At 48.1% G+C, this 12,177-nt stretch overlaps 1 protein-coding gene across 1 annotated transcript; it reads left to right on the forward strand.

The window, feature by feature from the left end:
• The first annotated feature begins 335 nt into the window (after nt 1-335).
• Nucleotides 336-11,119, forward strand: LOC103307114 (antigen WC1.1-like). Its single transcript, XM_042847538.2, has 6 exons — nt 336-532; nt 3,549-3,644; nt 4,611-4,682; nt 6,933-7,022; nt 7,432-7,584; nt 8,744-11,119. The coding sequence occupies exons 1-6, from the start codon at nt 442-444 to the stop codon at nt 8,866-8,868; spliced, it is 627 nt and encodes a 208-aa protein (XP_042703472.2). The 5' UTR covers nt 336-441; the 3' UTR covers nt 8,869-11,119.
• The last annotated feature ends 1,058 nt before the right edge of the window (nt 11,120-12,177 follow it).

Raw genomic sequence — 12,177 nt, forward strand, 5'->3', positions numbered from 1 at the left:
CGTCAGCCTCAGGGTCCTGATTTCCCATCGAACCTTCCCCCTCCTTCTGGTACTGGGAGACGGCCAACGGAAAAACCCCACTGAGTTTTAGTAAGGGGCCAACAGTCCCCTTACACATGGCCTGTGAAATCTAGGGGTGAATGACACCTGGGTGGGAGCTGCAGGCCCTGCTGAGCCTGATGATTCCTGTCTGCTGGCTCCAGCTGACAGGGCAGGCCCATGATTTAAACAGCAGCCTGTGACCTGCCCCCATGGCGCACAGACTATGTCCCAGCCCATTACCTGCTGTCCTAGGCCATCCAATAAGTGATTGGGAAGCTCCCTGCCCCCTCCCTCCACCCCGCGTGACTCTCACAGAATAATCTCTTCCTGTCACATGTTCATTTCCATCCAGCTCCCCCACGCCGCCCTCTGACTGACAGTGGGAGAGTCACAGTGCCCATGGTCGTCTGCATTATCCTCGGGGCCCTGCTCTGCCTGGTCTTAATCATCCTGGGTGCACAGGTACAAAGTGCCAGGGCACAGCGCAGAGGTGGGTGTTGATTGTTGTCACTATGTGAAATGCCTCTGAAATAGCAGGGGGAGCTGTGCCTAAGGGGGGTGGGGTGTTGTCAGTGTAATGGAAGGTTAAATTGTATTATACTATTCGGCCACGAAGTGGCGTTTCATGTAACAATTTATTTTAGCTAACCTCAGCCATGCCTGGCAGAGCATTAAGGGATCTTATTGTGAACACATCTGGTGAGTATCTCTCTGGGAAGGCAGGTCTGTAGCCAGTCCATATCTGGTACAGAAGCCTGACCTGCTAATAGCAGCCCTGCCACCTACCATGTACAAGGTGTATGTGACATGGAGCCCAAAGTTAAGCAGTGCCAGAGGAGCAGAAAAACAGAGGGAAGAGAGCAACAGAAGTTGCAGAGGGAAGGAGGAGCAATGAAGGTTGTAGACAGGAAAAAAAGCAACACCGGTTGCAGGGTTTCATCAACATCTCCCTCTTCGTTGCCCCAGAGAACTTCAGCTTTGACAGACCTTCACAATTGACAGACTAGAAGCAGCATTTTGCAAGATTTCAAATTGCTATAAAACTCCATAAGGAAACTGATGTATGGTGTTTAGTTCATGCTATTTGGAAGGAAACAGAACATTTCTTTAAATACTTTGATTTTCCTGAGGACAGTCACAAAGATAACTATGGAAGGGTTCTGGCTATGTTTGATGCATACTTTATACACTAGAAGCTCAAAGTTACAGAACTGACCAGTGAACCACACACCTCATTTGGAACTGGAAGTACACAACCAGGCGGCACAAGAGACAAAAAAAAAAAAAAAGCAAATACAGTACAATACTGTCTTAAATGTAAATGACTAAAACAAGTAAAGGGAAAGATTAAAAAAATGATTTGACAAGGTAAAGCGACTGTTTCTGTGTTTGTTTCAATTTAAATTAAGATGGTTAAAAGCAGCATTTCTCTTCTGCACAGTAAAGTTTCAAAGCTGTATTAAGTCAATGTTCAGTTGTAAACTTTTGAAAGAACAACCGTAACATTTTGTTCCGAGTTATGAACATTTCAGAGTTATGAACAACCTCCATTCCAACGTGTTCGTAATTCTTTCTACTGTACCCTCAGAGAAATGTGGTTTATGAAAGGGAATGTTTTCATCAGAGAATTCAAGGACTAGGGGGAAATGTTGAATAATTTATAAGAGCTCTGTGTGCCGTGGCTGAAAACTCTGATTCTGGAACAGCAAACATGAAAATATCAGAGAGAGGCTGGTTATTGGGTTAACTGATAAAAATCCTTCACAGCAGCTACAGTTAAAAACAGACTTCACCCTACACACTACTGTTCAAATGGCAAAGCAATCTGAGCTGATGAGACAGCAAAACCCAGAGCAACTTGCCAAACTTGAACAAGAAACTAGCTTAGAAGGTGTTAACTAACGCAGCATGAGTGAAACAAGTTAATACCATAAAACTTATGAGGTAAAGAGAGAGAACTCCTGGCTAAGAGGTACATATTCCAGTCAAACACTCAGACTATATTAAATGCATAAAACATGGACATTTTGCAGTTGTTTGCCACATAAACGCAGTCAGGGAATTGATTCATATTACAGATAATCAGGAGCCATTGTTTTGGGGATCTTTCATGTGTGATGATACAGAGCCTGCCCGGAGAGTGAAACTGATCATTCAGAGAAACACTATTGACTTTAAAATTGACTTAGGAGCAGATGTAAGAATCATCTCAGAAGGGCCTTACAATCACCTTCAACCCCGCCCAGAACTGAAGTCACCTGACACAGCTCTGACTAGCCCTGGAGGCATTCTGAATTACCTGGGACAGTTCGCCACAGAAATATCTTTCAAAGACAAAAACTTCTCATTCAGACCAACAGTATTTTCCACCTCAGTGTGGCAGCCAGGATGGGCCTAATGAGAAAAGTGGAAGAACTTGACAGAGGGATATTTGAATGGAGACCCAGTACAAATAAATTCAAGATAAAATGCTGGAGCATACAGTGTACCTCAGAAAGAACAATCAACAGCAATTACTCATACCCCCTGTAGTTACTGTCCTTTGTTCCAGTTCCTTTCAGGTATCCTTGGGGGTGGAGAGGCTGTCTCTTTAGCCAGCTGAAGACCAAATGGAGGGGGGTCTTCCAGGGGTTTAAATAGACTTTCTCTTGTGCGTGGAGACCCCCTCTTCTCTCCTATGCAAAGTCCAGCTCCAAGATGGAGTTTTGGAGCCACATGTCCATGCATGACTCAGAACTATAGGTAGCAGCCATGGTTCACATGCTACCTTGAACGTCCTCAAGTAGACTTCTTATGTGGATTGGAGGATTCCAAGATCCATTGTTCCTTAAGTGCTTCTTGATTGGACACTTAACTTTGCAAATTCCTTTCTAAAGAAGTTGACCAAATGCTTTACTAAGGCTGCTTAGAAATCAAGCAAGTATACAGCCAATATTCTTAACTTCAAGTACAAAAATGATACATGCATACAAATAGGAGGAATGTATTCAGTAGATCATAACCTTTACATAGATATGTTACATAGCATATGTAGCATAAAACATATTCTAGTTATTCATAAGCATATTCCATAAAGCCTTATGGGGGGTACCACCACAGATAGTACTTTCCATTTTTAAAGCACTGCACAAATATTAGCTAATTATTCCCCACACAGTCTCTAGGCAGTACATATACAAGTACTATTTTACACATAGGTGTGAGCACCAGGATAGGAGAAGAATGATTTTGGGTGCTACTAGGAGTAATAGAATAAATTTATGAAGGAACCATTAAGGTTGAATATCAAGATAAATTTAATGACAGTGAAATAGCCAATAGAACAAACAGGAGAGGGACGTGGTCCCCGTCACCTGGAGCACTGAAATCTAAACTGGTCAGAGCAGTGGGAATGTGCTGTAGGGACCGGTCCTGCACTGGGCCCAGGGGGATGGGCTGGATGATCTCATAAGGTTTCCCATCCCTAGCTTCTCTGACCCTGTGCAAACCCTGCCTTTTGTTTTTAGGCTCCAGAAGATCCTTGGACCCTTTCTCTGAGGCCGTGTACGAGGAGATCGATTATAACCTGATGAGAAAGAAGCAGGAAATGTTTGATCGCTCAGGTCTGTGTGTGTCATTCCTAACAGGGAGAAAATCTCTAATGCACTCTGCATTCTAAAGCTCTGAGGTAGAGCTAAATCTCTGCAGCCTTCAAGTCTGTGAGTCCTGGTTGGCTGCAGATGCTGGGTCTGTGAAGAGACCAGTCAGTTACTGGACTGAGATTAATGAGTTTCCTCCCTAGCAGACTCCGATCTGTACATCCTGCAGTCTTAGGGGGTAATTAGTTATGGGTCAGGAAAGTGACTGTTCACGTCCTTTTGACTCAATGTCAATCAGTTGGGAAGATGCTGCTCTCAGTTTAGCACATTGTGGGGCACTCTGAGCATGGTCAATGTGTCTCCCTGAGGCTACTTCTGAGATCCACATTCTCCTCTCTACTAATCATCGGAGTTGGTCACAAACTCTGATCCTGGGAGGGGTGTGACTTAATCTGGCAAAAAGGCAGGGGAGGGGGAGTATCTTGCATAACAAAATGAGAGTCATGTCCGTGGCTGAGGAGGTCTGGACCAGCAGCCTCAGCTGTAATTTTCTTCTGGATCAGGCCATGAAGTAGCAACATTCAGGAGGAGAAGATAAACATTCCTCTCTAAACAGATTCTTACACCCTGAGTGTGACTCAAAACAGGCTCCCCAGTTCATGAGAAGGATTTGAATGAAGCACACAGGAGGGGATCCCATGGTTAAAGGTTCATTCAGTCCCTGCCTCACCTTATGAGGTCAATATGGCTGTTCCCAGCATCTTCACAGTCTGATTTTATCCACTCCAAAGCCACATTTACCACAAAAAAAATGGATATTTATCTTGGAAAATCTGTGTCAGCCTCTCACCACTCAGTCACTGTGAATTCAGCATCTTCTCTTCAAAGAGCAATATACTGAGACCATAAATCTTGCTCCAGGACCTGGATGCATTCGCTGCTCTCACTGTGATAACATCCCATTTACCATCTCTCCGGTTTCCTATTTAGATGATTCAGTGACGAAGCTGCAGTATTACACTGGGGACAGCGAGGGGGAAAATGATCCTGGATCAGAACAAGGTAACAAGGGTGTGGATGGATACAGAGACACATAAAAGATTTCTGTCCAATTCTTGATGGAAACAGGAACAAATCGTGACCCTTTCTGTGTGTGGTTGATGGTGCTCTCCCCCAGGGGAGGAGCTGCAGGGAACTGGACAGAGAAATATTCACACAGTATGAAAGAATCTGTCTTCCACAGTTGACACGTGTCACTATACAACCCCTGATCTATGCCCCATGATCTTAGCCCCTGCCTCCTGATTTTTGCCCCTGTCCAATTCACGATCCAGTCCATATAAAGTAAGGACTTTAAACCATATCTTTATAGAGTTCAGTTGAATTCACAATGGTCAGCTCTGGTGTGGCAGCTACTGTCTCCCAACTGGTCCAGGGTTAGCTCAATACCAGTAGGGTTACCATACGTCCGTATTTCCCCGGACATGTCCGGCTTTTTAGTTGTTAATTGCCATCCAGGAGGATTTTTTAAATATATAAAAACGTCCGGAAAATATGGACGTATTATAACCCTACCCACTGCCCCCTCTCCTCTTGGGGTGTCAGCTCGCTCAGCCTGTGGATTGCAAGCCCCCTGTGCTGCTGCAACTCTGCGCCCCACGGCTAGGAGCGGTGGCGTCTCTGCAGCCAGCTGCTGGTGCAGGGGACCCGCGGCCGCTTCTCCCTCCTCTGAGCATCCCCCACGGCTCTGGCAGAGCCTCAGGCTCCCGCCTTCGTCCAGGCCGTGAAAGGAGCCCCCCCGCCAACGGTCCGTGCAGCCGGGGCTGCCTCCCCGCCGGTGGAGCTGCTGCCCGGGGGCGGGTTCTGGCACAGGGGAAAGTTTCTCGGTGCACGGCGGTGGCTCCTGGGAGCCCAAGCTCCCCCACCCGGGAAAGGCCTGCACTGCTGCGCCTCCCGCAGCCTGTGCTGCCGCAGCCTCGCCGGGTCCAGTTGGGAGTGGGGTGGAGGCTCCCCTGAAGGAGGTGAGGGTGGGGGGCTCTGAGGTGGGGGGGATTTTGAGAGTAGGGGGCTATGGGAGGGGGTGGGGGGCTCTGAGGCAGGGGCTGTGGAGAGTGGGGGGCTGTGGAGAGGGTGGGCTATGGGAGGAGGTGGGGAAATGAAGGGTAGGGGTTATGGAGGGAGGTGAAGGGGAGGACTGAGGTGGGGGTGTTGTGGAAGGTGGGGGGGCGCTATGGAAGGTGGGGGCTATGGGAGGGGGTGGGGGCTCTGAGGCAGGGGCTGTGGAGAGTGGGGGGGCTGTGGAGGGCAGGCTCTCAGGCGAGGGGGCACTGAGGCAGGAGAAGGCAGAGGATGGGCCCTGTGGAGAGCAGATGGCTCTGGGGTGAGGCCTGGGGGGGTCTGGCGGGCAGGCGGGAGGCGGCTCTGGGGTGAGGCCTGGGGGGGGTCTGGTGGGTGGGTGGAAGGCGGCTCTGGGGTGAGGCCTGGGGGGGTCGAGCGGGCGGGAGGCAGCTCTGGGGTGAGGCCTGGGGGGTCCGGCGGGCGGTTGGAAGGCGGCTCTGGGGTGAGGCCTGGGGGTCCAGCAGGCGGGCGGGAGGTGGCTCTGGGGTAGGGTTACCATACATCCGGATTTTCCGGGACATGTCCGGCTTTTTGGTCCTCAAATCCCCGTACGGGAGGAATTTCCAAAAAGCCGGACATGTCCGGGAAAATAGGGAGGCATGGTAAGGGGACCGCCTCCTCCCCGGGCTCCAACTTTCCCGGCTCCCGCCACTCTCCACCACAGCGGGGGCCGAAGCAACTTCCCCAGCACAGCAGCAGCCGGGGGGCGGGAGGGAGAATGCGGGGTGCTCAGGGGAGGGGGCGGAGTTGAGGCAGGGACTTTGGGGAAGGGGCGGAGTTGGGGTGGGGCCAGGGCCGGGGAAGGAGTGGAGTTGGGGCGGGGCCAGGGGCGGAGTTGGGGCAGGGCCATGGCCCCGTGGAGTGTCCTCTTTTTGCAGTATTGAAATATGGTAACCCTAAATACCAGCCTAGATCCTGATCTCATTGAAGGGCATGACAAAGTTGCTATTGGACGCTGTGGGGCAGGGCTGGGCCCTAGTTATTTTTGAGGCAATAAAGGTGGCACAATTATTGTTTCACAGAATGTCCATGACTCTCCCTTTTCCCCTGGGTCACCCTGTGACTTCCCCTACAGACTCTATGATGAACAGAACAGCCCAAACTCCAAGACAACAGGCCTTTAATGGGGAACTAAAACCTACTGGGGAAATGGGTATGTTCAGGGAAAGCTGAGTGTGGTGTTTGTTGTTCCAGAGGGAGCTTCCCCAGGGGGGTCTCGGTGGGATTACGATAACATGGAGGAGCCTGCCTTGAGCAACGTTCCCCAGACTCCAGACAGTCGAGGTGAGCAGTGATGAATCCGACTCCTGGAAGCCCTTAGCTATTGCTGCTCCACCCCCTTCATTCCCTAGTCTGCCTTTTGATTCTGAGCTCAGGGCTGGGAAGAATTAGCCCAGACTAGCCAGGCTGAAGCCAGGGAGAGGCATTCCACAATTAACAGCTCCCCTCATTGTGCCCTTAAGGTGCCCTTTGTTATTTTTGTGTTTCCTGTTTGCTTCCCCACCAATAGCCTCCTTTGATTTTCTCTGTGCAGTCTGGCAGGATAATATCAAACAGCTAAACAGAGATGTATGTGGCATTCATAAGAAATAATACACATAACTCCCTCTTTCGCCACACCTGGCATGTAGTTTATTTCTCTATTCAGTGGAAAGCCGCTTCTCATTACCATTAATTCCCATCTTTATTTCAGAGGTCCCTGCCCTGCCTGGAGATGACCCAGGGAACAGTTATGATGATGCCAGAGAAATTTCGGACCTTGAAGATGACCCTGGTTCTGGACCTAGTGCCCAGGAAGTCACTGGAGCCCATGGGGAAAGCGTCAGGAACAGGGATTCAGAGACAGGTGAGTGGAGTGAGGACAACTCACCTGGAAGAGCCTTTACTGGCCACTAGAGGTCACTGTCACTGCACTAATATATAGTTATTGGTAAACTACCAGCTATATCCCCACCCTGACCTCTACTAAACAGAGTTAAATGGACTTAAACCAAGAAAGAGAGATTTCCTATTAAGGTCCCTGATCCTACAAATACTAGATCCCATTTGTCACTCTACTCACATGAATAGTCTCGCTGACTTCAGTGGGATTGTCCAAATCATCAAATTTACACGGGTCCATTGGCAGGATCGGGGCCAAAGTGCCTTTCCCCAAACCAGGTGTCAGTGCCCTGCATGGTAATGGGAAGGGCAGGTCCCTCGAGTGCGGTTAGTTAGTGGCCTGGCATCAGGTTTGAAATCACTCTTTTCAATATGTAAATGTCCCTGTTAGCATAGGATCAGAGCTGGGGCCCAGGGCTGAGCGCTCACTTTGCACCTCAGGGGAAACTGAGTTGGGATGAAATGTGCATTTCTTTGGTCTTGCTGGGAATAACGTGCGAATGAGCATTGTGTGGGCAGGTGAGATCTGTGATGTCCAGGCAAGTCCCATGCGCTAAGGTCCCCACCCTGCTCCAGCCACCAGGTCTCTGCTGGCATGTGGTCCCTTAGGGACTATATTAGCTGTCAGGAGTTACAGCAGCCCCTAGTGGCCTATCAGGGAGCTGTCACCAGCTCACTGCCATCCCTACACTTCTGCACCATGGAGCTCTCAGTGTAACGCCGACAGAACGCCATTTTCAGTAGGTAGGATCGAACCTGGGCCCTCTGGAGGTTAGTGCATGAGCCTCTACGGCATGAGCTAAAAGCCAACTGGCTGGTAGCTAAGGCTGTAGAGCATACTCATTTAACTCTCTCTCTAAGTGTTCTTGGTGCCACTAGCTGGGATAGAACACCACACCCAGAAGGTGTGTGGATTACATCAGAACAGAGAGAATCTGCTCCCACATGTTTTCTTTGAAGAACAGAGATAGATAATGGATTAAACTTGTCAGATGCCCACTCAGAGGAACTGGGGGCAGGGGCTGATTCACAGCCCATACTGTATGTTGCCCATCCGTTATCTGAGTGCACGTGGGTGGAGAATGAATACATTGGCTGTAATGTGACCTCCTTGCTATTTTCAGGATGGCGTCTGCACTCACTAAGAAGTGAAGGGGCCTCTGGGGCTGAGAGTGATGTCCTGTCCCCACCTCCTCGTGACCCGGGTTATGATGACGTTGGTGATGGCATCTCTGGGACATCAATATAAGAATGACTGAGTTCAGATCAAAAATCCTGTGAGGATGTAGTTGCTGTATGGTTAGACTCTTCCTGTCCCAAATGCTCATTGACCCATGGGGGCATCGGAGAAAATCCCTGCCTGGGAATTACTTCAATCAGCTTTTTTATTTCAGTTTTGTTTAAATGCAAGAAATAAGTGTGACTGAGACAGGGGCTGTGATTTCCCCTCTAATTTCACATTGATCAGAACTTCCCTGCTTTTTTGTTCCTAACATTTCTTCATTGTGAATTTTTGCTTTTTCTTATTAAACCTTTTTTGAAGATCTGTTCCAGGGCTGATGTTTCTCTCATGAGGTCTGTTGGGTGGCTCCATGGGGACCAGCAGGGAGAGATATGGAGACTGAATCACCAAAAAGTAATAATGTTAAAGTGTCACTTCTCAGGTATCGCCAGCTCCAGGATGGGCACTGCACCGAAAGTGAATGTTCTATCAGGGGTGTAGTAACAATGAGAAACCCAGCAACAAAATATTCCTAACTCCAGAGAGGGCCCTAACCCCCAATCCAGACTCCAGACTTTCTTCTGAAATCCAGGGGGATAAATGGGAGGTTATTTACAGGTATCTGAATGAGCACGCACACACACACGATAAGACAGTGACAAGAGGCCCCTAATCTCTTTCTGCCCTACAAATTCTGATACTATGCCCGTCTCTGTGGCATCAGAGCATCGTATAGAGATGCAGGAAGTGACATGATTTTCTTTCATCACATGTGGGTCGTTCTCCATCCTTCCCCCTGGGGAAAAAGTGCATATGGATTCTTATGGAGGGTAGTAGGGATTTATTTGCAGTTTTATTTTATGACGTTGTGAGCTTATGCGACTGAAGGCAGATTTAAGAAGCTCACTTTCAAGTGGAATAGAAAGAGGCTTCAGGTGGTTTTGTGATCCTGTGGGAGTTGGGTCCAGAGAAAAAATTGGAACTATCTGTCCTGGTTCTCTTTCTAAAAGATACCCTTTAGTTCAACCAAAACTATGGGCTTGATGTAGGAATTACTGTGTGAAATCTGTGTTATTCAGGAAATCAGATGAGATGATCATAATGGTCCCTTCTAAGTTTTGAAAGTCAAATATGAATCTCTGTTGTGAGATAACATAGCTAGATCACATCTAATTGTTTGCACCTTTGGACTTCGGGTATTGTTGCTCTCTGTTCATGTGAGAAGGACCAGGGAAGTGAGCAGGTGAAGGAATAAGCCCTCTAACATCTTGGTGCCGTGATTCGGATGCATTGCATCAGATAGGTGAGTGGCAGCCTGTAAGTCCCCCTCCCCAACAGTCCACGCAGCTGCTTGGAGGGGGTATAGCAAACTCTCGTGATGGTAGTTGCGGTTTCTTGCAAGCCAGGGTAAAGGATTTTTTGATAAATGGATAAGGAAGAACCAGGGCCCATACCAAGTGCGGGGGTCAGCCTGGGATGAGATTAAAAAGGAAATGGAGGAAGTGTTAGGGGACCCAGAGGGATGGGGGGTGGCTGAGGAGCCCACCCTCCTTTGGTATATGGGTAGTGGAAGAAGGTCCCTGCCCATTGGAACTGAATGCCTTCCAGGGAAAGGAGGCACTTCAGTTCACTTGTGAGTGGTTTGAAGTAAGGGCAGCATTATGGGAAGCTGCCAGTAATCTTTCAAGTTTGATGCTGTTTCAGCAAGGGTTGCTGAAGGATTGTAAATTAGTTAGGGGTGGTTAAAGATGATTTGGCACAACAGGGTTTAGAATCAGAAGCAGAGTTAACAGACCACCTTTAAAGACAGGAGCTGGGACTTGGTCCTGGGGAAGAGGAGGGAAAAAAAAGTTTCAAAGTGAAAAATGGCAGGGTTTGCAGGAGCAGGTAACAACCCCCACTCTTCTCCCAGAGCCAGGATGAGAACCTGGAGGTATGGGTTCCCAACTGTTTCAACTCAGGGAGCCTACTCTTGGTTCAGAGCTAACTATATCCTTTTCTTCCTTTCTTTCTTCTTTCTCTCAGCTTACTTAATTTGCTGCTGGTAGCCTGTACTTTAAACTGACTTGACAGGCTTAATTGATTTCTTTCCACCTCTTCCCCCTCCTCTCCACCTGCCTTTCCACACTTTTGTTTTTCTGAAGTTTTAATGGAGGGTACTTTGGATACTTATGTGAAATGTTTTGGGGTTTTTTTGGGACAAAGTATGACAGAGGTCTGCTGTATTCCACTGGAATTTTTTGGAGTAAAAAAATCCATGGGCAACCATGAAAACAAATGTTTTACTGCCTTTTTGGGTGTGTGTGTGTACAGAGCAAAAATCTGAAGCTGTCTCTGAGCTATTACCTGAGAATAAACTTAAAGCTTGGTACAGCAGAGAAACTATTGCAAACCTGGTCTGTTGTACAAGAGGGGAAACTGAGGCACAACACCTCATGAATTTCATAAATGACCAGTGGGTGGGGTAATTCACTAGTCTGACTATAGAACAAAATAAGGACCGCTTGGAGGTAATTCTTCTGTTTTTCCTGCAATTAGCAAAGACATTTGTAAAAGGAAGTGATATTATTATTAAGCAATAATCTGTCCCCACCAGGGAGGTGGAAATTGTTTCTTCTGTTTTTCAAACACTCTACAGGCAAGCTGGCACCAGCGGAAAAATAACCCATAATACCATGGATCTGTGTTGTTTTGTGTTATTTGTCTGTGGTGTTTGTCTTGTTGCTAGCATCATTGTGTTTCAATGAACAGAAAACCTCATTTCATGAGTGGGGGATGGCTTCGAAAGGCTAACCTCGGGGGTGGGGGGGAGATGTGTATGAGAATGTAAAATGCTCAACCAGAAGGCCAGCACCTGTGTAATAGCTACCATGGTACCTGGAAATGGAATAGCAACTAAGGTGGTCCCCACAAGCCCTATGGGAATAATGAGAAGGGGAGGAACTCACTGGGAATCAATGTAGGGATGTGTAAAATGGTGTAAATCCAGAGAAGATGTTTGGATGTGCCCCTCTCCTATGACTATGGAGGAGCAGGATCAATGGCCTATGGCAAGGGGTGGACAATTGGGTGTACTGTGTATGAGGTGTTTTGCTGGAAATGTACATATTACTGGGGGCACAATTACACTAGCCCATAACCAAACTACACACATCTATATGCTTCTATCTGGACTTTGGTGCACAAATGGATCTGGACTTTGGTGCACACATCTTTAGGGTTACTATATTTAACAAATAAAAAAAGAGGACTCTCCACGGGGCCCTGGCCCCGCCCATTTCCCACCCCAGCCACGCCCCAACCCCGCCCTAACTTCCGCCCCAACCCCACCCTAGC

The sequence above is a fragment of the Chrysemys picta genome, chromosome 1 (genome assembly GCF_011386835.1).
Source record: "Chrysemys picta bellii isolate R12L10 chromosome 1, ASM1138683v2, whole genome shotgun sequence".
NCBI lineage: Eukaryota > Metazoa > Chordata > Testudines > Emydidae > Chrysemys > Chrysemys picta.